The 25,908-nt window shown below is 34.7% G+C and overlaps 2 protein-coding genes across 3 annotated transcripts; both read left to right on the forward strand.

The window, feature by feature from the left end:
- Positions 1-180: 180 nt before the first annotated feature.
- On the forward strand, positions 181-24,215 carry LOC122007099 (structural maintenance of chromosomes protein 4-like). 2 transcript variants are annotated; one of them, XR_006118844.1, is made up of 29 exons: positions 181-439; positions 686-775; positions 908-1,009; positions 1,091-1,267; positions 1,438-1,568; positions 3,967-4,045; positions 4,124-4,281; positions 4,362-4,437; positions 5,847-5,975; positions 6,039-6,183; positions 6,288-6,418; positions 6,502-6,654; positions 6,744-6,933; positions 10,324-10,457; positions 12,222-12,380; positions 12,839-13,144; positions 13,228-13,404; positions 20,285-20,368; positions 20,445-20,654; positions 20,755-20,844; positions 20,922-21,043; positions 21,127-21,282; positions 21,359-21,466; positions 21,573-21,633; positions 21,833-21,967; positions 23,356-23,443; positions 23,509-23,581; positions 23,691-23,904; positions 24,057-24,215. XR_006118844.1 is itself a non-coding variant. In XM_042562869.1 (28 exons), exons 1-28 carry the CDS (start codon positions 305-307, stop codon positions 23,809-23,811), a joined length of 3,720 nt encoding a protein of 1,239 aa, XP_042418803.1. In that variant the 5' UTR covers positions 181-304; the 3' UTR covers positions 23,812-24,048. The 2 variants fall into 2 exon arrangements, 1 of the variants encoding a protein (XP_042418803.1); XM_042562869.1 differs by lacking the exon at positions 24,057-24,215 and having other exon boundaries at positions 23,691-24,048.
- On the forward strand, positions 16,236-16,962 carry LOC122007100. The gene is made up of 2 exons (XM_042562870.1): positions 16,236-16,591; positions 16,695-16,962. The coding sequence occupies exons 1-2, from the start codon at positions 16,243-16,245 to the stop codon at positions 16,832-16,834; spliced, it is 489 nt and encodes a 162-aa protein (XP_042418804.1). The 5' UTR covers positions 16,236-16,242; the 3' UTR covers positions 16,835-16,962.
- Positions 24,216-25,908: the final 1,693 nt, after the last annotated feature.

The following is a 25,908-nucleotide window of genomic DNA, read 5'->3' on the forward strand; positions in this document are numbered from 1 at the left end:
TCATTTTTATAGAATTTATGTGGAAATTATCAAATTAACATAGAAGAGCTGTAAACTAAAGTGCGGGATAAAATAAAATTCCAAGAAAATAATCCAAAATGGTTCGTAATGAAATAATCCCAAAAACGGATGGGTAATTTGGTCTTTTAGAAGGACCGACATGTGCTTCCCTTTTCCGCCCAAAGTTAGGCGGAAGCTTTCGAACTAATCGAGCTATCGCGCGCCTTAATCGAATCTCGTCGTCTCCTTCCTCACTCCCAAAAATCTGACCAGCGACCTGCGTTCCCGTGCGCGAGTCACTTCCATGGAGTCTGAGACAGGCGCCGGAGGCACTCACACTCCTCCCTCGACGAGGAGGGCGCGTCTCGTCATCACGGAAATGGTGCTGCGCAACTTCAAATCCTACGCCGGCGAGCAGCGGATCGGCCCTTTCCACAAGGTCGAGCCTTCCCTTCCTTTCTTTTCCCTCTCATTCTCTGTTGTAGGGTTTTTTTTTTTTGTCGTTCCTACTATTGTTTTTTTTCGCTCTACAAACTATGCAAACCCTAGGATCGTTAGGATTTAAGAAGCGTTTATGTTGAAGGTGACTGCATTAGAAGGGTTTCGGCATCACTTGGAAAATAGCAGTTCGCCTTGCTGGTTGTTCATTCTCTGTCACTAATTTATCAAATTTTTACTGTTTCAGAGTTTTTCGGCAGTTGTCGGTCCAAATGGGAGCGGAAAAAGTAACGTCATAGATGCGATGCTTTTTGTGTTTGGGAAGCGGGCGAAACAGGTGTTTTTTACGGTTTTAATTGACGCGCATTGTTTTCTTTCGAGTATGTTGGTGTTTTGGTTTGTAGTTCAATTGGATGAATACGATGCTGGTAATTCTATAACTTGTTGAACTGATTTTCTGGGGTTGAAGATGCGCCTAAATAAAGTGTCGGAGCTGATACATATCTCCAGCAACCACCAGAATCTGGAAAGTGCTGGAGTTTCGGTTCACTTTCAAGAAATTATTGACCTGGTACGCTTTTAATATTCTTAGTTGATTGGTAGTTTATCTTTGAAAGTGTCACTGGAATGGATGGATGCACATTTATACCAGGATGATGGAACCTTTGAGGCTGTAGCTGGAAGTGATTTCATCATTACAAGAGTTGCGTTTAGGGATAATGCTTCAAAATATTACATTAATGACCGTGGAAGTAATTTCACTGAGGTCACCAAAAAGCTGAAGGGAAAAGGAGTGGACTTGGATAATAACCGATTTCTAATCCTACAGGTATACAATTGCATTCCATCAGATGGAAGAATGATTTTTCAATCGTAATTATCCATTTTGGTTTCTGCCTTTATGCAAAATACTCCAAATTTAGGTTATAACCAAGATGATTCTTGTTTTTTCCTTTTCTTCTTTTATAATTCACTATCTTTTGGTACTTGGCCTACCAGGGTGAAGTCGAACAGATCTCACTTATGAAACCAAAGGCTCAAGGGCCTCATGATGAAGGATTCCTTGAATATCTTGAGGATATTATTGGAACAAATCAGTACGTGGAGAAGATTGAAGAAACCTACAAGCAGTGAGTTAACACTGTTGTTTTTACTAATTCCTAATCAACTTAGTACTTATGTAGACCAGAGATAAAGATGAGATGCGAATGCTTATAATGCTTTTTCCCCCTTGAGATGCTGTTTTGCCCTCCTTTGCTGGTTTATCCTCCAATTTAATAACATAGATAGTAGAGAAAAATCTCTTAATGTTAAGTTTGATGTTAATTTCGTATTTTTGACATTTTTAAATGACTCCCATCTTATTTTGATTCAATTTGACCCTTATACTTTATAAGATTGTTCCACTTTAATCTAGATGGCATCAAATAAATGACTGCTGCACATATTCCTTCAAATTCGAAAGCTATTTCATGATTGTGATTTAGGATATGTAATACATAGACTAAATAAATCAACGTAGCGAAATCTTATTTTCCAAAAAATGATAAATAGCCGAAGTGTATCATTTTAATACTAGTATTCTTCTTATGTCTAGTTATTATATATTTATTTTATCTCTCAAACATGTGTTTTTAACTATATACTTTAAGTAAACATAATAGTTGCCACCATTATTCATTTTTGTTTGTTTAGGGTAAATAGTTTTTTGAATTGTAAACAGGAAAAAATTGAGAAAGTTCAACCTTGAATTCAAATCTAGAGATCAAGAAATTGTTGGTTCCACAATAATCCCTTGTAGAAAAGGTTTCTTTTGTCACAAGAAAAGAAGTCATGGTCAAAACATTTCAAATTGATGTGAATTATGATTTTAGATCTGAGACTAGGGTATGGGTGTCCAACATTATTGTGGATCAAAGTATTTCGCACAACTGTTTTTTATTTTACACATGAACAATAGAAATACCAAGTGGCTTTCAAATATTTCATATTTGGTCCATATGCGCCGTTTGGTATAGAGGGATAAATGAAGAGTTCAAGTATCATATTTCATCAATATATCTAGTTCTACAATGATTGCTATTCTATTCTCTATCCTTAGCAAACTCAATGAGCTTAGAATTTTTGAAGTTATATTTACATGCCAACTAGTCAAATTATTCTTTCAGCCAAGTTTGTGAATTTGAGATATGCTTTGTGAATCAATTTAGTGAATTTTGATAATCATATTGAATTATGATTAGTTTTCATAATTAATCAGCCTAGTGGGATAAAGCTTGGTTGTTGTTGTTCTATTGAAATATGACTAGTTTTGACTTGTTCACATTGTCATAAAAAGCTTAGCATAATTAGTTTTATCATAGTTTTATAAAGTGCCTTAGGTGGCCGCCTATTTTAGCTAGAGGCTATGTCGCCTAGGTGGCAGGCAACCCTTGATAAGCGAGCATTTCAAAAAGTTAGTATAGGGGGATATGACTTGGTTGTTGTTGTATTGAATTATGATCAGTTTTGACTTGTTCACATTGTCATAAAAAGCTTAGCATAATTGTTTTTATCATATTTTTATAGTGCCTTAGGCAGCCGCCTGTTTTGGCGAGAGGTTATAGACAACCTTTGATAAGTGAAAATTTCAAAAGTTAGCATAGGCAGTCTTTCTTGGTGGTTTGCTTCCTCCATGCATATTAGGGTAAAAAACATTTTTTTAAAAAAATTTTTTAGGTTCATTTGTTAATAAATATTAACTTTAGATCTTCCCAATTTAATCAAGCATATTGCTTCGGCAAAATGCTTGGAGACCTACTTCATTCAACATCAATTATTTTCCAACTATTATTAGCCATTTTTAGCTAGAGTTTCTTTTGTGTCTTCTCTAGATTTATTCTCTCTGTTTTCTGGTTCCTTTTTCCTCATATTTATTCCCAACTCTAGAATTTTCTTTTTGTAAATTTATGATTATTTTCTCCTCTTTTTACTACTTTTCTCTACAAGATTCTCCTCCTCACAACAAGGTACCTCTATCCTTTTCTATCTTATTCTCTCATGCAACTCCTATTTTTTGCTGTATTTTTTTATAATGCATTTAAAACCCTTTTATTGGTTTATGATTGTAAATTTGAGTGCATGATGCCATTCTAATAATATTTTATGCTGACCACTTAGGCCCTTGCCTTGGTCCCCTCTAATTGCATAACCTTGCCTAGGCATTCACCTATTGCCTACGTGGGGTGACAGACATTGGGCCAATCTCCTACTGTTTTGAACCACCTTTTAATACTTGATTTTTCTAATGATTATAATATCCTTAAAATCTTCACATTCAAAATTGTTGAGGTGACAAAATATTTGGCTCTTATTCATCAACTATCTATTACATGCTTATATACTCTTTTACTTGTCTTAAGCATTAGTCTCATAGATGCTCTTTTACTCAATCAAACAAACATTGTACATATAGATCAATTCAAGGTTTAGTTGTTTGATATGCCCTACTCTTTCTTCATTAGCAGATACTGATGTGGTTTTCTTTAGGCTTGAGGCCCTCAATGAAAAACGGTCTGCAGCAATTCAAATGGTAAAACTAGCTGAAAAGGAAAGAGACACTTTGGAGGTAGATATCTGACTGTATACTTGTTTGTAAATACTGGTTAATTGTAACAACCTCAACAATTGTTACATCATTCTGTAGGATGTTAAAAATGAAGCAGAAGCATTTATGTTGAAGGAATTGTCACTTCTAAAATGGCAAGAGAAAGCAACTAAACTTGCGTTTGATGATGCTTCTTCCCATGTTTCTGAGTTGCAGGAGAAATTGTCAAATTTGGAAGAAAACCATGCAGCTGAAAGGTCATAATAGTAGTCACTGTAACTGGTAGCTGTACAAATTCAGAAATTTATGATTCATTATATTTTTGTTTTTAATTCAGGGAAAAAATCCAACAGAATTTGAGGATGTTGAAGGAGTTAGAGTCTGTGTATGATAAATACTTAAAAAGACAAGAGGTAACAATACCTAGCTGAAGCTACAAATTTATAGACAATTTCTTTAGGCAAGATTCTTGTTTCCTTATAGTGGGTGCGAGTTATTATCATATGCTATTGTTAAAGATCAATGTTCATTGTGAGACAATGAGTATTAATTTTTAAAATTATTTGTTACCAGCATCCTACAAGTATGAAGGTAGGTCATAGGGAATGCTGACAAATAAATGCATGCATGTACATATTTAGGATGCAACTAATGGATGATCACTGGAAATAGCCTCTTGCAAAAAACTGGGTAAGGCTGCATACAATGGATCCTTCCCCGTACCCTGCATGGCGGGAGCTTCGTGCACCGGGCTGCCATTTTTTTTTAACTAATGGATGATCAATCAGATGCCTATTTTTTTGCAGATAAATTTGTTTTTATTCATACATCTACATTTTCTAGAATATTTTATCTTGCCAGGAATTAATTACCATTGCTAAGAAATTGGATTAGTGTTTCAATTTATGTTGGTAATATTATTGAATTCTATAAAATATTTTTTACTGAAGCGATTGAGTTTTAATTATATCAGCAGTTATGTTTGAGTGCTAAAAAAGCTTTGGTAGATAAAATTTGTTTTATTATTACTATTTTATTGGCAGTTCAAACTCTTAATTTTATTTGTTATTTCGTGCTGTGTTTTCAAAAATTTACTGTGTTTATTATATATGTGATTACTTAAATGTGTCACATCTGTTATTAATTGAATGACAAGGAGTGCATTTGAAGGGCTTCCTTGATTGCCTTTGAGTGATTTTCAGTAGGTGAAATTCTGGAGTCTTCTGCAATGCTCAGCTGTATGTGTATCAAGTACAGTTAGGTTTATAATGCCCCAAGATGATCTGCATTCCATCCACAGCTGCAAGTCACCGTCTGTCCTTCTATTTTAATTTCTTATTTTCCTATTAGTGGAAGCTGTTTTTTGGTTCATTAGGATCTCAAATAAGTCAGGTACCTTTTTGCGCATATGAGGTAATGGACTGGCTACCAGAATAGTGGCGCATATGTCCCGATAAACCCCTGAATTCTATTCTTCTTTTACAAAAATGGTATTGATGGACAAAACGGCTTAATTTTGGATAGATTTTTTTTAGTTGCTTAGTTATGTTGATGTGGATCGCAGTTGAGCAAATGCATAACAGGTCCATTATTTGCCATTAAAGAAATTAATCGAAGGACAAAACAAGAAAAGTTCATTTAAATATTGAAACTTTGGAGATAGTTTTAGAGTTCATCTATGTAATTCACACAGTATTGAGGTTCATGATCATCTAGGTAATTCAAGCTTGTTAGTTTTGTGCATATTCGTGGATTGTTTCTTTACGTCTGATTCTATCATGTTTCTAAATTCTCATTTGATTGTTGGTTTTTTAAATTCCAGGAACTTGATACTGACATGAGGTCATGCAAAGAACAATTTAAAGAGTTTGAGCGGCAGGATGTAAAGCACCAGGAAGATTTAAAGCACAAGAAACAAAAAATAAAAAAACTGGAAGACAAGCTAGGGAAGGTAAGGGTTTACTGTATTCTTCTCCAGATTAATGCAATTATTTGAACATTATTTGAATAACAGGATTCGGCAAAAATTGATGAACTGGCAAGCCAGCATGAAAGATTGACAGACCTAATACCCAAACTTGAAGAAGAAGTGCCTAAACTGCAACATCAGCTACAGGAAGAGGAAATGACCTTAGAAAAAATTAAAGAAACCTCCAGAGGTGATTTCTTTTTAGCAACTCAGATTTACTCTTTTAGACCTTTTGCTCTTGTTTGCATGTATTGTTTGTTGGCTAATTCCTAAATTTGGCTTGTTAATTTGCAGGTGAAACTGAGATGTACCGGTCTGAGCTCATGGAGGTCCGTGCAGAACTGGAACCATGGGAAAACCAACTAATTGAGCACAGAGGATCCTTAGATGTTGCAAGTGCTGAAAGCAAACTTTTGAGAGAAAAGGTAGTTGACTATCCCTTGAGGAAATACTAATGCCAGAAATGAAAAAAAAAAAATTGAGCTGATTCAAGTTCTATCTTCTTCAGCATGATGCTGGTCGGAAAGCATTTGAGGATGCCAAACATCAGATTGATGAAATAGTGGAGAATATCAAAATTAAAAATGAATTAATTGCTGAAGTTAAAAATAAGCTAGCTCAAAAAAAGCTTGAAAAATCGGAAGCACGAAAGTTGGAACAGGTATTGCATTTGTTTAATATCTCTACATCCTGTTCTGTGGTTGCTTCATAGTTGAAAGATTTGATTGCTTATACTTCATTGCTTCTCAGGAATGCATTAAGGAACAAGAATCCCTTATTTGTCTTGAGCAAGCAGCAAGGCAGAAACTGACAGAAATGAAATCTACTTTGGAATCAGAAAAGAGTCATGGTTCGGTCCTGAAAGCCATATTGCAAGCGAAAGAGACAAAAGAAATAGAAGGAATTTATGGTCGTTTGGGTGATTTAGGTTCAATTGATGGTATGACCTCAAGTATAAAATATTTTTATGCACACTTGTATACATTTTTCTATTAGTTATTATTGTTATTATTTTCATCTACCACGCATATATTATTGCATACTTGAAGTCATCTTAGAAATTGTGTGAATGAACAAGAAATTTCCTACATTGCCTTTTCAAACATTGACTTGCCAATTTGTCTGGGATGTTAGTATATAGCTTGTCTCTCTCAAATCCTTTATACAGAACTTCATCGAAATCTATTCTTCCATCGACTACAACATGGAGTTGTCATTCTGGTTAACTAATATATATCAACATATAGACTGATTTTTGACGAATATGCTCCATTAACCTCCATGTTCACAAAAGGTTAATTTTTTGTTTTGATTAATTCATTAAATTGAAGATTTCAATTCCGAATTGTCTCCTTTAGTATATAAATGAACTCTTGAGCTTACAAATTTTATTTGCATGCTTTATATCAACAAAGTTATGAGGTTGAGACATATATGTGTTCGTAATTGAATTTTTATTAAGGAATATAATCTTTACATCCATGTCGTTTCTCATAGTTATGGTGTAGTGATGACAAGTAAGTTTTGATGGACTTTATCATAGTTATTGGTGAAAACATTGATGATATTTTGTTGCAATGAGCCTAACCTTTGACGTTTGCCCTCCATGTTGATCTTTCTCTTGAAGATCCACTTGCACCCAATGGTTTTCATCCTTCAGGTGGATTAACGAAGGTGTAAACTTAGTTGGCCTATATGGAGTCCATTTTAGGCATCATGGCCTCAAGTTATTTCTCAGACTCAACATTTGATATAACTCTCTCGTAGGTTGTTGTCTCATTGACCCCTATCAATAGCACATTATCATGGGGGGAGATTTGAGATTCATATCTCTTAGACTTTTAATGAATCCTACAAGATTATGTGGCTCCTATATCTTAAGTAGTGTGGAGCTATCATAAGGTCTTTTGATTTATCTGATTTTTAAGAAAGGTTAAGGAATGTCTATAAGTGGTACTGTTTAAACCTCTTTGAGCTCTACTTTTCTCCTACTTATTCTAACATTTATGTATTCTTTCTTAAAAAACATGATGTCACAAGCAGCGAACACCGTTTTTCTTGTGAGTCATAAAAGTAATAGTATAATACCCATTGGTCTCCCTATGCTATCCCATGAATAGACACCTATTGGATTTGTTAAAGCTTATTAATGTCATATAAGCTTCACAAATTCCAAATCCTATGGAAGGAAAGAGCCACATCTTACCTTTATATAACCCACACTATCTTGGAACTTTATGGAGAACAAATGCCCCAATCTCAAGTGTATATCCCAAAAATTAGATGGATGTCACTGCAACTCATCATGGATTAAATTATGCCCAAGAAGGACTTGATGATTTCTCCTCTCGGACACAATTGATCAACTGTCGCATTTCTCAACCAGTCCATTGTGAGAGAATCTCATTCTCTTTCAAGTAGAAATTCTTTGTGAGAGAATCTTTTCTCTTTCAAGCAATATATAAACTAGTTGATTAAGTATTTAACACCTCAATTTGATCAAAATACTTTTAACACTTACCAATCCATTTTTCCTTTCATTATTATCATATTTAATTTATAATTATTATATGATAATTTATCTAGTTCATATAACAAGCCGGACATTAATAGATAGTACTATCTGTGCTTCGACTTGGGATTGAGTGAGCATTACTAACATTAGTATTAATACGGTTATTAGTGTAATGGGTTTAGTCCTGCATTAGTATTGTAGGATTTTGGTTATGTTAGAGTTCTATTTATACCTGTATATTATTATCTCACTAACATAAAAATATAATTGTTCCATTTTCTGAGCTAACTCTACCTTCGGATCCTTTGGTTGACTAGAATGACCATTCCCTAGTTGTGTTGCATCCTTGGAATTGCTGAAAAGCTCAGTAGTAGCTCCACAAAATTACTCTACATCTATTTGATTAAGGATGCTTAATCATATTTTGTCAAGTTCAGGATCTATAACATTTTTTTGCCATTGAGACTTGTGAGAAAAAACAAGAGATGTGAGAGTTCTTCAGAGAAACTATAAAAAATTTAGTAGTATAGGAAAGATTATAAGATAGGCGCAGGGAGGAAATGGAAGGTTAAGATTTTATAGTCTCTGATTAGTTTCAAATTTTCCTTTTTGTTTGTTTATTTGTCGTGAATAGTTCCAATTGATGGAATTAAGCCTTTGGGCCTTGTACCATCACATACCTAGTGGTATTCTTGTTTTTTTGCTCATTGGTGTTAACACAAATCACTTGAATTCAAACTGTCCACGTGGTGCTCATTTGTCACTAGAATGGGTAGTTTGGGATCAATATTCAAAAAGTTTTGGGTGATGTGAGAAGTGCAAAAATCTGTTGATGGCTTAAGTGATTATCCAGCATGTGGGAAACATTGATATGCCATTTGATTTGATTAGCTGTAGGCTTGGATTTGTGTTGAAATATATGATTCTTGCACAATTTGTATCACCCAATATGTCTCTCCAATTTTGTTCTTGAAAGGGAAGGAATAACATCAACTATAGAGTAGTGAAATAGGGATATTAGAGAGGTTTTTCCACTCTGATCCAGCAAAATCATATTAGAAAAGGGCTTTGCGGTTCAAAGGTGGAAGGGATAAAGAGGACAAGAGCAGTCAAATATAGTAATGTTATATCATTGTAAGGGATCCTTGATGCTAACTCAATTATGGATTATGCCCAGTTGCTGAATCTGATCATAGGTGGGGTGGGGCAACAAAAGAGCAGTCCGGTGCATAAAGCTCTATTGCAGCCTTACCTTACATTGCAAGAGACGGTTTTCACGACTATAACTCGTGACCATCAGGTCACACGACAACTTTATCATTGCACCAAGGCCCCTTCAACAACAATGCAGGATTGGTAGATTATTTAGCAGAGTATGCCAAAACAGATTTTTTTTTTTAAAAAATTTGATTCTGTCCCGAGTATGGAATTGTTTGTGTTGATTGAATGCTAGTCTCAAAAGACTTGACAAATCAGGTAAAAATACAAGTTCATTGTTGGGATGCGCCAAGTTCTGCATTTGGATACTAGTGGATTCGAAATTGATTGATTTTGTAGCTTATCGTGTTAGTTTTGAATTTGAGGACTTTGGTCTGATCACCAATAGATCAGACTTCTCTTCAGATCAAAATCTGAAATTAGCAATCACATATATGAATATGCTCATTTAGATTTTATTTGCAACTATTACCATGTTTTTCTAATCAATGATTTACCATGGTATCCTTGATTTGAATACTAAAATTTCTGTACCAGATAATTTCTCATATTTGATTTTTTCTGGCTAAAATTTACTTATTATACTTGTTATGACAGCAAAATATGACATTGCCATATCCACTGCATGTCCTGGACTAGATTATATAGTGGTCGAGACTACTGCAGTAGCACAAGCGTGCGTTGAGTTGCTTCGCAGGAAAAATCTTGGCATTGCCACTTTCATGATTTTGGTAATTAGTTCCTTGCATATGCTGTGATTAAATTCTTCTACAGGTTCACTTTGATGTTCATTTTGATATAAATTAGAATACTGACTATGATATTCATATTAGTATAAATCAGAATGCAGCATGATGAATGCAACTGCTTTTTTTCTTTACTACATCTAATAAAAAAATATTCCAATGATTTGGGACTCATTGCATTCTAGGAGATTTTCATTTTATTTCTAAAAGGTTACTGATAATTAAAATAGATACACGAGTTCATTGGGACTTTGTCATAGATCGACAAAAATAGTAGTTGTATAACATTTTAAATCAAAATGTTTGGTTAGAGGGCCAAATTCTGATATGTCACAAACTCAAATTAAGGTCAATAGTAAGTTCACATGTGTGACAATATAATTGTGATAGTGTGTGTGCGCGTGCGCGCGCTAATATGTGTATATAACATAGTTCAGAAACTCGGCTCCCACTCCCCCGTTTATGACAGGTTTAGTGGCCACCCTTTGATAAAATTCACTAATATCTCTTCGTAAGAGATAATAGTGTGAGCCTTTATAATTTCAAGGATAACACCTCTAAGGTACTAACTTTGACACACACCAAAGGGATTTCCACAGTCATGAAAGTTTAACCCACAACAAGTGAGAGAATATAAAATGCATATAAGAGAGTAAAAGTTTTTATCTATCCCCAAAGACAAAAATCTAAATCGTAGGTTAGAAAATGTTACCAAGAGAGCTTCTAGGACACTTGAGAATCAACCAAGTAGAATAGTTTTTTTTGTGTAACATCTTTTGTCCAAAGTAACTACAAAGTCTTATGAACCTAAGCTCTAATGCTATCAAAAGCATGTTGTTAGCAAGCCTTTGGTTGAATAAAGGTTGCTCCTTGGTTGACTAAAGGTTGCTCCTTGGTTGATCAAAGCAACTAGACTAGTTGTTGGAGGCTGATTTTTGAACGTTGGGTGACCAAGCATAAAGATTTGGTCGATCAAAGCATTCAAACTAGTTGTTAAAGGCTGATTTTTGAACCTTAGTCAACCAAGCATAAAGCTTTGGTTGACCAAAGGCTTTGGTTTGATCGATCAAAGCAATCTACTTCGTCTAGGTAACCCTATAACCTTGTTATCAACCCAAGAGCCCTAAAAACATTGACATAGGGCTATCCAAATCCCTTTAGGTCTCAATGTATCATCCAAAAAGATCTCTAAGTAACAACTTTACCTAAAGACTTGATTTCATCTAATGTATCTATAGTATCTTTAATAACCCTAATATTACATCCACAATCATCTCTTGATCTGTGCTACGTGCCCTTGGCTCTTCTTGATTTGGGTTGCTTGTACTCGAGGCCTCTTGATTTGGGCCATTGGCCCTTGTATCCACTAAATCTAGTTACTTGCCCTTGAAACCACTTGATTCAGGCTATTTGCCTTTGAGCTAAATTGTCAAGTCAGTCAGCATCATTAAATCTGCACATTTAATGCTCCGACATCAAATAGAAATGGTTACTTAATCCTAACTACAAAGAACCAATACAAAATTTATATAATCACAGTTTTGAATTTTGATTATTGTACATTTTGATAAGTCAGATAACTCTTTCTATGTTAGCTGGATGAGTGCAGGATGTTTGCTTTAGACTTGCAAAACTAACTAAAAAAGAACTTTTGAAATATTAAAAATCCACTGGTACTCTTAGAGACATGAAACTATATTAAGTTGCACTTTGTCATGCATCAAATATGGAAACTTTTCCTATTTGCAGGAAAGACAATTAGATCAACTCAGGAAGCTGAAGGATAAAGTTAAAACTCCTGAAGGAGTTCCTCGCCTTTTTGATCTTGTTGCTGTAAAAGATGAAAAGCTTAAATTAGCGTTTTTTGCTGCACTTGGAAATACTGTTGTGGCAAAAGACCTTGATCAGGTATTTTTTACTTTTTACCTGATGTTCATTGCTCATTTATGTAAGTCTTGTAATTTAATTTTTGTTCAATGGATATTTCTTTCATGACCAATTATCTGATTAGCAGTCTTTGCTTAATCAAGTTGTTGGTCTACACTTCACAATTTGCTATTCTGCATGTTTGCGGTCTTCATTTTTCTTAGATTCTACAATGATGCCAAAATTGCACTCACATCTTCAGCAAATACTCTCATAAGGAATATGGAAACTGCCATAAGGTTTCTGTTTCTAGCTTGCATGATTGTCATGTTATCTTCATATAATGTTTTACTATTACTTTTTGACTTTGGAATTTCATGTCAAATATCTCATGCTAGTTAACTTGAATGATTTTTTGGCATTGTCAGTTTGTCTGATTAAGTGACTGTATTGCTCAACAAAATACTTCTTTGATACTGTTTTCTGTTTTCTACTTCTAGGCTACTAGGATTGCATATGGAGGGGATAAAGACTTCCGCCGTGTTGTGACATTGGAAGGTGCACTATTTGAGAAGTCAGGTACAATGAGTGGTGGTGGCAACAAGCCCCGAGGCGGGAAGATGGGTAGATACATTAGGGAAAGTGTTTCTAGAGAAGATGTTGTAAGTTGCGAGAAGGACCTTGCTCAGCTGGTTGACCAACTCAGTGACATACGCCACAGGATTGCTGATTGCACTAGACGCTTTCAAGCTTGTGAAAAGGATGAAGCCCATTATGAAATGGAACTAGCTAAGACACAAAAGGAGGTTGTTATGCATCTGATATTATTAGTGCATCTAATACCCTGTGGTATGTGTCTCAATCTGACAACTTTTTTTTTTTTGCACAGATTGATAGTTTGAATGAACAACATAATTACATAAAAAGTCAGCTTGTGGCATTGAAGGCTGCATCCCAACCAAAGAAAGAGGAACTGAACCGGTTGAAGGAGTTGGATGGTATCATATCTGCTGAGCAAAGTGAAATAGAGAAGCTTGTTAAATGCTCTAGTACGCTTAAGGAGAGAGTAAGTGTCTGAATATTGTTTCAGAATTTTGAGGATTTTTATTTTATATTTTGTCTCAAATTTCTTGGGTTGGAAAGCTCTGTTTCATTAGTCGTAACTTATCTAACCCTAACCGTTTGATAATGTTTTGAAATGTCTAGCAAGCAGACCAGTCACCATCTGGTGCATATTGTTCTGTTAGTACCTACATAAATACATGTATCATGTATGGTCATTATTAACATTTGTTTTGAATGAATTTGAATAAAATATAAACTTCTAATGTTTTGTTGATTTTTTATATTTGCAACAAATCAAATATAAACTAAATCAACTGACTTCTTGAGGTATAGTCTTTAGATGAAGTATGTTCTTGAAATATAAATTTTGCTCAAATGCAGTAAATGGGGTTGGTATATGCTAGCTAATTGATGATTAAACCTAAATATGGCTGGCAACGTGTTGTGGGCCCACATCTAGATTACAGTATTGTTTGGCCAAGTGTTGAGGCCGGTTCACGAGTAACACATGCAAAGCGTCACTGCTTTGCCATGTTATCTGGTACCACTTTTGTATTGCTTGTATCAGGCTCAGTGTATTCAATAGCGGCGAATAGCGCGCTATCGCGCGCTACGACCAGCGAACACTGCAGAGCATTCGCTGAATCGCGATTGTCCCGAATAGCCCACGCTATTCGGGACAAAAGCGTCGATAGCGCACATAGCGTGCGCTATCATGCCCTAGCGCCCCATAGCGGGCGCTAAAATTACAAATTGCTTACCAATAGCTAGGGCAAAGGTGAGTCGAATCGTGACTGTGGCAGAGGCGAAGGTAGGGCAGACTGCAGAGGCGACAGGCGGCGATCGGTGAGCAGCGAGCGGCGACAGTGGTGGCGAGGGACAGCGATTGGAGGTAAGCTTTTCTCCTTCCTTTCGTTTTCTTCGTTTAGGTTTTCCTTCTCGTTTTTTTTCTCGAAGGAGCAAAAACGATTTCGCGATTTCCAGAAGTCGGGCATCTAGATCGATCCAGCGATCGATCCAGGGTCGAACAGAAAGGATCTGGATCGATCCAGCGACCGATCCAGATCCTTTCTGTTCGAACAAAAAGGATCTGGATCGGTCGCTGGATCAATCCTGGATCGATCGCTGGATCGATCCAGATCCTTTCTGTTCGACTCTAGAAGGATCTGGATCGATCCAGCGACCGATCCAGGGTCTGGATCGATCCAGCGACCGATCCAGGGTCTGGATTGATCCAGCGACCGATCCAGATCCTTTCTGTTTGAACAGAAAGGATCTGGATCGGTCGCTGGATCGATCTAGATCCTTTCTGTTCGACCCTGGATCGATCGCTGGATCGATCCAATTCCTTGGATCGATGCATTGATCGATCCAGATGCCCTGGATTGATTTTTTTTTTTTTGCTGATTTGTTTCTAATTAATTAATTATTTATTCTGATTTTTTTCTTTTGTTTTTCTAGGATTTTGATTGTCTAGTTAGAATTTGCAATGTCTACGAATTTATCAAAAAAAGATAAAAAAGATGTTGGTTGGAAGTATTGTTATCAAAATGAAGGGGAAAAAGCTGTTCGGTGCAAATTTTGTCATCATATATCGAATGGAGGGATTATTCGCTTGAAGGAACATTTAGCTCAAACTCATAAAGGGGTTGCACCTTGTGTTAGTGTTCCGGATGATATTAAGAAAGAAGTTAGAGAATCACTTGACAAAATTAGAGCATCTAAAAGTAAACAAACTGAATTGTTACGAGAGATCGGTGAAGGTCCCCAAAGTATGAGTACGCAATCATCAAAAGTTGGAAGTGTAGGGGGAAATTCAATTGGATGTTCTGGTAGTGGTGAATCAAAAGGTAAAGGTACTCTTCATGGGTTTGTTAGTTCCGAACCTCGACAAACAACCCTAAATTCGACATACAAAAAAGATTTGTTGGTTGATGTGAAGTGTAGAATTGGTCGTTTTATTTACTCTGCCGCACTTCCGTTTAATGTTGTGAATGATCCTTATTGGCTGCCTATGGTTGAGGGCATTGCGGAATATGGAAGAGGGTTCAAGCCTCCTTCAATGCATGAGTTAAGAACTTGGATACTTAAAGCTGAGGTTGATGACATCAATCTAATATATGAGGAGCATAAAAAGGCATGGAAAAAATATGGATGCACTATTATGTCCGATGGTTGGACGGATGGAAAGAATAGAAGTTTGATCAATTTTTTAGTAAATAGTCCCGCCGGCACTTTCTTTTTGAAATCTATTGATGCATCAGATTCTATTAAAAATGGGGAATTGATCTTTAAATATCTTAATGATGTTGTTGATGAGGTGGGAGAGGAAAATGTAATTCAAATTGTCACGGATAATGCTTCGAATTGCATTAAGGCGGGGAAAAAAATTATGGAGACTAGACATAGAATTTGGTGGACACCTTGTGCGGCGCATTGCATTGATCTAATATTGGAGGATATTGCAAAGTTGAAGATTTTTTCTAACACAATTGAGCATGCTAAGATGGTTGTGAAGTTCCTTTATGGTCATGGGACTATACTTTCTTTGATGAGAAAGTATACAAACGGTAAAGAAATTCTCTGTCCCGCTATTACTCGCTTTGCTATTTCATTTCTCACTCTTCAGAGTATGTATAAGGTTAAAAGGCCACTTGAACAAATGTTTGCTTCCGAAGATTGGGCTAGTTCACCACTATCTCAAACAACTCAGGGGAAGGTCGTGAAGAGAATTGTTATTAATGATCCCAACTTTTGGCCACATGTTGCATTTTGTGTTAAGAGTGTTGTTCCTCTTGTAAGTGTGTTAAGGGAAGTTGATTCAGAGGAGAGATCGGCCATGGGATATATTTATGAACTTATGGATAAGGCAAAAGAGACAATAAAATTTAATTGTGGGGGAGTTGACAGAAAATACAAACCCATTTGGAAAAAAATTGATTCACGATGGACTCCACAACTTCATCATCCTCTACACGCGGCCGGGTACTATTTGAATCCGCAATTGCGTTATGAAGAAAGATTTTCTTATTGTGATGAAGTTAGAGATGGATTGTATACTTGCATGGATAGGATGTTGTCTTCTGATGATCGTCTTAAAGCAGACATCCAATTGGACTTATATAATAAAGCTGAAGGAGAATTTGGAACTCTAATAGCAAAACGAACAAGAATGTTGCGAACTCCGGGTAAAATTTTCTTCTTGTAACCGTTCTTGTAAAATTATACTAGCATTCATATTTTAAAATTATATACATTCTTGTAATTTTTTTTAATGTTATTACTTATTAGTCTCGTGGTGGGAACGTTTTGGAAGTAAGACACCCGAGCTTACTACATTTGCAATTCGAGTGCTTGGTCTCACTTGTAGTGCTTCGGGATGTGAAAGAAATTGGAGCACTTTTGAATCGGTGAGTATTCTAAGTTTCTAACTCTACTTGAATTTTAATTGTTTTATAATTTTCATATCATTGTTTATTTTTATATATATATGTTTTCTTTTTTGTAATATTAGATTCATACAAAAAAGAGAAATAGGCTTGAACATGCAAAGTTGAATGCGTTGATGTTTGTGAAATATAACTTCAAGCTTAGGGAGAGAAGTATTAGGAGGAAAGACAAGATTGATCCCATTGTAGTTGATGAAATTAATTCAGATGATGAATGGATAACTGAGAAAGAAGGTCCAGTTCTCCCCGTAACTACTAAATGGCTTGAAGATGATGAATTATTTGAAAGTGATCCTATTGTGAGTGTGCCATCTGCTACCTTTGAAAGTCTTTTCGACTCAGATAAGCGAGTCGAAGATGTTGAGGATATAGTTGAAGTTCCTCCTACGAATTCAAAAAAAAGAGTTGCTGAAAATTCAAGTAAGCACTAAGCATATGCAAATTATTTATTTATATCTACTTCATCTATAATTGATTCTTAAATGTTGTATCTCTTATATAATAGGTGGAAGCAAAGACAAACAAGCAAGGTTGAGTCTTGTTGATGTGGAAGATAATCATCTTGATGCTGAAAATTATGGAGTAATTCCAACTTTTGATAGTGGAAATTTTCCAACCATAGACACTATTGATGATGATAGTGATATAGAGTTGGATGATACTGATTATTTTTAAGTTATGTTGTTTTAATTATAAAACTTTTTAAATTGTTGGTATGAGATATTTTGACATGTAATGAATTATTATGATTAATTTTAGGTTATGTTATTTTTATTTTACTTATATAAGTATATTTTATTTTTTAAAATTTAAACATTGACGTGCATGAAAAGCTTGCGCTATACGCTACGCTATTTACGCTACGCAATGACAAGACAAAAACGCTATGAACCAACGCTACGCGATTTAAAACACTGATCAGGCTATATAGTCTTAGGGGGCGTTTGGTTTAGGGTAATAGGAGTGGGGAATGGGAATGAGAATCATTGATTCCCATTGTTAATGTTTGGATTATAGGAATAGGAATACAAATAAGGGAATGAATCTTTGAAATTGGGTAATGACTCATTCCCATGTACCTCTCCTTCAATGAGTCATTACCCTATTTTCATCAATCAAAATATTCCCTTATTCCAAAAATACCCTTGACTTAAAACTAAAATTTTCTCCATTAATATCAAATATTAAAATATATTTATTTATTTTTTCTTTCATATCACTTATCTCTCCTTATTCTCTCTCATTATATTTTCTCTCTCATCATAGTTTCTCTCTCATCATTTTATCACACACTTTCTCTCTCCTTAATCTCTCCTATCACACTCTCTTCCCTCTTTTTTTCTCATTACATTTTCTCTCTCATCATACTTTCTCTCTTCTCAATCTCTTCCATCGCACTTTCTTCCTTCTTTTGTTCCTCATCACACTTTCTCTCTCATCACACTTTCTCTCTTCTCAATCTCTCCCATCACACTCTCTTTTCTCTTTTTTCTCATCACACTTTCTCTCTCATCATACTTTCTCTCTCCTCAATCTCTCTTATCACACTTCCTCCTTTTTTCCTCAACACACTTTCTCTCTCATCATACTTTCTCTCTCCTCAATCTCTCCCATCACACTCTCTTTTCTCTTTTTTCTCATCACACTTTCTCTCTCATCATACTTTCTCTCTCCTCAATCTCTCTTATCACACTTCCTCCTTTTTTCCTCAACATATTTTCTCTCTCATCATACTTTCTCTCTCCTCAATCTCTCCCATTATATTCACTGTTCTTTTTTCTCTCACCATACTTTCTCTCTCCTCAATCTCTCTCATCACACTCTCTCTCCTCATTTTTTTCTCACTATATTTTCTCTCTCTTCATCCTCTCCTATCATACTTTCTCTCACATCATATTGTCTCTCATCATGCTCTCTCCAATCACACTCTCTTTTTTCATTTTCTCTCATCACACTTTCTCTCTCTTCATTCTTTCTTATCACACTTTCTCTCTCATAATACTTTCTCTCTCATAATTCTCTTTCATCATATTTTTCTCTCACATTCATCTTTCTCTCACATCTAATTTTTTCTCTTATTTTCCTTTAAGGGTAAAAAAGGAAACTTTGATTTATTCCGATAGAAGATATACAACTAACCAAACATTGCTTTTAAGAGTGATATCCATGCTCATACCCATTCACATTCCACAATACAATGATACCCATTCCGATTCCTATTCCTAGGAAAGAACCAAACGCCCCCTTAGTGTCAAGTAACAATGGACGACACAATGAAGCATTGAGCTTCAATTCCCATCCCCGCTTCATATTGAAAGTGAAGCAGCGTGGATTATAGATGAATTTTTTCTTCTCTATTTGCCATGTTTGATTTTTATGTACGTCAGTTGGGAGTAGACCGATAATATATAAAATAAAGTACATATGTTTATTTATATATTTATATGGATATTATAAGAAGAGGAGCCTTGGTGCAATGGTAAAATTGTTGCCGTGTGTCTTGGTGGTCACAGGTTTGAGTTGTGGAAACAATCTCTTGTAATGTAGGATAAGACTGCATACAATAGACCCAATGTGATTCAACTCTTCCCCAAGACCCCGTATTGTAGGGAGTTTCGTGCACCAAGATGTACTTTTTATATGTGTATTGTAAATTAAATTTATGTGGGGTAGTGGGTGAGGCATGACTTTATCCAATACTTGTTCATATATGGGTTACTTTTTACTTTTTAGTCCTATGCTCATTCCATTTGTGTGATGGGGTGGGATTGCCTTAATAGGGTTGAGACTTCATTAGGGTGGGGCAAATTGCTATCCTAAAGGAAATTACTAAGTTATGGATGAAACATGTGCTAAGGCTATTCACTGATTTTAACAACCATGTTATTATCAACTTGTACCGAGTGTCTTTATTGACTGGTGCTTTTATGGGTTAGTTTTTTTTTTTTTTTGGTTTTTTTTTTCTGGAAATCAGCAGCTATCATTCTCTGATGCAAGAGCATAATTATTCTGACCCACAATGTTAATATGTTACTTGGAGATGCCATAGAGCCTTGCATATTTGTATGCCTCAATGTTGTTTGACAAGAATAATTGTGACTAATTTCAGTATTCTAGGTAATTTTCTTTATTCAGTCAGATGACCTTTTAACATAGTAGATAATGTAGGGATAATTTCAAATACCCAGTTTTAATTCTTAAGCTGCTTTAAGTTTTTTAAAGTGTGTTATATTTTTTTTTGGGATAAGTTAGGCCTTTTTCCAGAAGACTTGGTTCCATTGCTGGTTTATAAAAGAGCTTTGGATCCCATGCAATGAATTATTCTTTAATTTATCATATCTTTCTTTGCCAGTTTTTTCTAGTTTGAGATTAGTTTTGGTGCATCCTTGTGCTGTGTCACCTTTTTATCTTTATCCCGCTGTACTATTGCAGGCTTCTGAGCTTCAGAAGAAAATAGAAAATGTCGGTGGCGAGTTGTTGAAAAATCAGAAGTCAAAAGTTGCAAAGATTCAAGAAGTATGGACATGCATCAAGTAAACAAGTACTATAGCAAGATTCATAAGAATTACATGTAACTATTGTTTTCTTGCAGGGTATTGATAAAACCTGCAGCGACATTAATCGACACAAAGTTAACATAGCTTCAGGCCAGAAAATGACAGAAAAGTTGAAAAAGGGTATTGAGGATACAAAGACAGAGAAAGAAAAACTTGTCCTGGAGAAGGAAAACATGTTAATTATTTTCAAAGAAATAGAACAAAAGGCATTTGTGGTCCAAGAAAACTATAAAAAGACTCAAGAGGTCTATCATCTTTTTCTGAAGCTGAATGTTCTTAATGGTCCTTTTCCTATTATATAGGATTACAGGTTGACAAACTTTTTTGGAATTATATTTTTTCCAGCTCATTGACAAGCACAAGGTTGTTCTTGAGGAAACAAAAAATGAATACAATAAATTAAAGAAAACTATGGATGAGCTACGAGCTGCAGAGGTTATATTTGCTTGATGCAGTGAAGGGTTGTTCACGTTGCCATGCTTTTCACTTAAAATCACATTTCTCGTGCACAGGTTGATGCTGATTTTAAGTTGCAAGATGCAAAAAAACTTAAAAAGGAATGGGAGATAAAGGCCAAGGCTTTAAGAAAAAAACTTGATGACAACCAATCAGAACTTGTTAAGCAGATGGATTTGTATGGTTCTTTTATCTTTGGTTTACAAATGGGTTAGCTGCTATTTATCTTCCTAAAACTGTTCAAGGTACATGCTTGGGCAGAATGAAAAGTGATGCATTGGATGCTGAAAAGATTCAAGCCATTTTATCAGATGAGGCACTCCAAAATCCTTGTGATATGAGAAGAGCAATGGAAATGGTGACCTTGCTAGAAGCTCAGCTGAAGGACATGAATCCCAACCTGGATTCAATTGCAGAGTAAGCTTAGCTGGTTATTATTTTTACATACTTTCTACTGAACAGAATATTCTAAAGCATTCTTTGGTTACCCTAGATATCATAAAAAAGTTTTGGTCTACAATGAACGGGTGGAAGAACTAAATGCTGTTAAACAAGAATGTGATGAAGTGAAGAAGCATTACGATGAGTTGAAAAAGAGAAGGCAAGCACTTCATGGACTGGACTTGTTTTAGCTTATACTTGTTAATGTTGTGACAATACATTTGCTATCCTAACAACTTACATGCACAAATATCCAACGATATCAGGCTAGATGAGTTCATGGCAGGATTCAACATAATATCTCTAAAGTTGAAGGAGATGTATCAGGTGTGTTGAATGAAATTGATTGTTAGGGTTATTATGGTGGAGAATTAATATTGATTACTTGATTGTATTTTTCCTATTAATTATTAATGTTTGAAACATTCAAAAAAAGAATAACTAACACAACTCATTGTCCTGATAAGTACCTCCTGGCTTTGTTTGGTTTATCAAAGCTTATGCATGATTGTTGTCTGAACCACAGATGATCACACTTGGAGGTGATGCAGAACTTGAATTAGTTGATTCTCTGGATCCTTTTTCAGAAGGTGTGGTTTTCAGTGTAAGACCTCCAAAGAAGAGCTGGAAGAATATTGCTAATCTGTCTGGTGGTGAGAAGGTTTGTTTAATATCTTTCAATATGCTATTTATGTTATGGAATTATGCCTGATAATCTGCGATTGTGTAGCTTAATTACATATGGAAATAAAATATTTTTTTGCCCTTTTTAACACTATTTACCAAGTTGTGATTCAAATTTTCTGGTTATGTTTTTCACAGTTGTTCTTTTTTCCTTTGAAAAAAATGTGGAATAACTTGAATGCTCAACTGAAAACTTATAATGAGTCAAACTAACTTAGCATGGATTTGTTACTGGGAAAACATATATTTTTAGTCGAAGAATTGAGATATATGACAGTTTAATATTTTTAGTAAATTGGCTATGTTAGCCCATGCCCAAATGCCACCCATAATGTCAGATGCCTACTAGCGCCATGGTGTTTGAGCCTAGCAGGCTTAGATGTCGCCTAGTGGCACAAAAATTCCAATTGTGTTTGAACAAAATTCATGAATTACTCATGAACATTATTTATGGAAAAATATTCTAAACTGTTTATGACTAATTCACTTGGAAAATTTTGTTTATACACGAGTTTATAGATTTTGTGGAAGTATCTAATACAAATAATATTCTTCAAGCCCTAAATTTTAATTTGATATGTGTATAATTTTGATATTCTTGAAGTTTGATTGGGTCATGATTTAACTTGTTCTGTTAACAAGTTTGATTTTAAGTATTTTGGACTCTAGATTCCTATGTATCTTGCATTTGGAAGCAAAGTTTAATTAGAACAATACTATTTTGGTATGATGCTGATATTTCAATATATGATGTTGGTGGTAAATTGGAGGAATGAGATGAAGAAGAAAAAGATGAGGCAATTATATATTTAAGAGCGAACTTTGTATTTTATCTATAATGATATATAATTTGACATTATTTAATATGGAGAGAAACTACAAAAATAAGAACTAACAATATTATCTTAATTTATCTCATCTTGTGTTGTAGTATGCCAAGGGGAGTTGAATGTTGGCACACACCATATTGGTCGACATCATTAACACAACGACACAAGACATTACCTTGTGTTGAGTTGTATTGAGTTTGAATAATTTATTAGAACAAGAGGTTTTGAGCGTACCGTCCTGCCGTATGGTATGAGATTTCAATTCATTTTGGAAGTACTACTGCATGGATGGGACGTTAACTAATCAGCACATTATTTCTGGTAGTTAGATTTAATGTTTTGTCAATTGAGCAGAAACATTTTTCTTAGAAAAAGCAAACTTACTAAGTTACTTGACAGGTAATGCAACTTTGTTTTTCTTATTAGCAGTTGTGTTTGATTTTGGAGTTTAGATTTACTTGTGTTAAATTGGAGAATTTAATTTTGTTGACATTTGTATAATGAGCGTGTTTGCATTAACTGAATTTACAAGCAGACACTTAGCTCATTGGCTCTTGTATTTGCTCTCCACCACTACAAGCCCACCCCACTCTATGTTATGGACGAGATTGATGCGGCGCTTGGTAAGTTTCTTATACTCGAACTTGCTATTTATTTTGAGTCGTGTCTCAATTCTTTTCTTTTTCAGACTTCAAAAATGTATCGATTGTGGGACACTATGTAAAAGACCGGACTAAAGATGCTCAATTTATTATCATTAGGTATCTCATGCCTCAACAGTAGCTATCTGCATTCTATTTAAAAAGTTCCATCGCTTTTTTTACTGATTTACTTCATTGTATTATTCTGACATTCACCTCTTTAATACAGTCTTCGGAATAACATGTTCGAACTTGCTGATCGGCTTGTTGGCATTTACAAAACCGATAATTGCACAAAAAGCATAACTATTAACCCTGGAAGTTTTGTAAACTGTGGCAACGCTGCTTAAATTGGCACTGCAGTGAACAAAACTCTTGCCAGATGTAAAATGTCAGATGATTTGAGCAGGCACCTGGAAGGCCCAAAGTTCTACACTTATCTGGTATCCTGCTTTTTCTTCTTGTATCAAGGACGAACATCTGTTTAGTTATTTTATTTTTGAATCTGCATTCTATCAACAGAGCTTTGTGTTTTCTTTCGTGTACAACTTCTGGTTGAACAAGTTCTACTCGTAAATTGAATATTTTCTCGTAGGACCTATGAATTCTCCATTTCATTTGGCTGATGTTGAAGACCTGCTTTGTATAGTATTTTTGAAGGCTCGGGATTTGTCATTTCATTTGCTAATCGTCTTAAATTGTAAGTACCTTAATGGAACAATGGTCTTAAAAGGAGAGTCGATTGTATAATTAATTTGAAAGGGTGTATTAGCTTTTTAAATACAGTGTCAACTAAGTTCACTACTTGAATGAGTGTGTCGACTAAGTTTGATAATTATGTTTGAGGGTGACTAACTCAAAAAGGGACTTGACTATTAGAAGAGGTTATCGACTACTTCAATGAGTATCTTGACCATATAAAAAGCTATTTACACTTGAATTTGATCTATTATTTTCGATAAGTTAGTTTTAATATCTAAATCCAATCCATATGCTCTTGATTTAATCAATCGAATAAAAGCTTTGGTATAGTTACAAACCCCCTCTTAGCTGACATTCAAAGCGTGAGTGTTTGGTTAATTTACTAAACGTCTTGCTACTGCAGGGTCCCGACAACGTATGTTAAACTCACACACACTTTAATATGTATGTCTTCGTCAAGGTTCATCTTTTCAGTATTATATAAAATGTATAGACAAATAGAATATGAACAACATATTTAACAATATCCTGTCAAAGGGTAAGTTCGATCCTACCCTTACCTGCAGTGTCTGAATCCATGCAATCTCTCTCTCTATGTTTTTTAAGTTTCCGATTATGTCAATAGAAATTTTATAGTGTTGAGACATTGATTTATAATATCAAGCATAAATAAATTTTTAATTTTAAAAAAAAAATCATATGAAAAATGTCTATGACCTAAAATTTAAAGGTCACGAGTTCAAATTTTGAAAACATCCTCTTATAAAATAAAGGATAAGATTATGTATAATAGATCATTCCTCGAGACCCCGTATGACTAGAATTTTATGCACTGAACTACCCTTTTTATAACCTAAAATTAAAAAAAAAAAATTAAAAATGAAAACTGCATGGTTCAGACCCTACCCATAAGGATAGGATTGTCAAAGACAAAGTACTCTAATACGCATACAAAAAGATACTTAGAACGAGTTAAAAATGTTAGAGAAATTTTAGAAATTATCGTGGGCGACCACAATGGGTGCAAATGAAAAATGATCTGGACGCCCAAAAGTGATCCGGATGTTCGGACTTGTATGTGAGGAGCGTCCACCGTGATCGGTGAGTGTATATATGTATAAACTTAGCAATTTATCATATATTTATGGCTTTGGTGTTAATGTAGCTTTTGTCTTCTCAAACTTATTGCAATCATGTTAACAATCTTTAGTTTTTGAAGAATGTGCATGGCTATATTTCTTTAATGGTTAGAATCAAATTGGTCTTTATTAAAGAAAGGAAAGTAAGAGGATTAATTTATTTAAGATGTGGAGTCTAAGAAAGCTCAACTCCCTATATGCTGACCAATAATGACAAGGGAGAAAGGTTAAATATTCTTAATGCATTGGACTATAAAATTCTAGGTTTCAGAGTCTCACATGTGTAGAATTAAGAATCTATTTCAAAAAATAAAATATTATAAATAAATTAATTTACTATTTTGTCAAAATGTTGTTTGACTAGATTTCAGAGTTGTTGTGCATTATTTTGTTGTTTGCTCTAAATTCACTGTCAATAACAAATAATTAGTTGTATGCACATGCAATGCAATGTATATTTTAAAACTTAAAGCATGCAAAAATTAATAATAAATAAAGTCACTTTATTATTATTATTATTATTTATTTATTTTACTTTTCATCGAATCTAAGAATATCTTTAATCTAAAGCCCCTTAATTCACCTACAACTCTTGTAAAATAAAAA

Source organism: Zingiber officinale, chromosome 7B, assembly GCF_018446385.1.
Source record: "Zingiber officinale cultivar Zhangliang chromosome 7B, Zo_v1.1, whole genome shotgun sequence".
In the NCBI taxonomy this organism is placed as follows: Eukaryota; Viridiplantae; Streptophyta; class Magnoliopsida; order Zingiberales; family Zingiberaceae; genus Zingiber; species Zingiber officinale.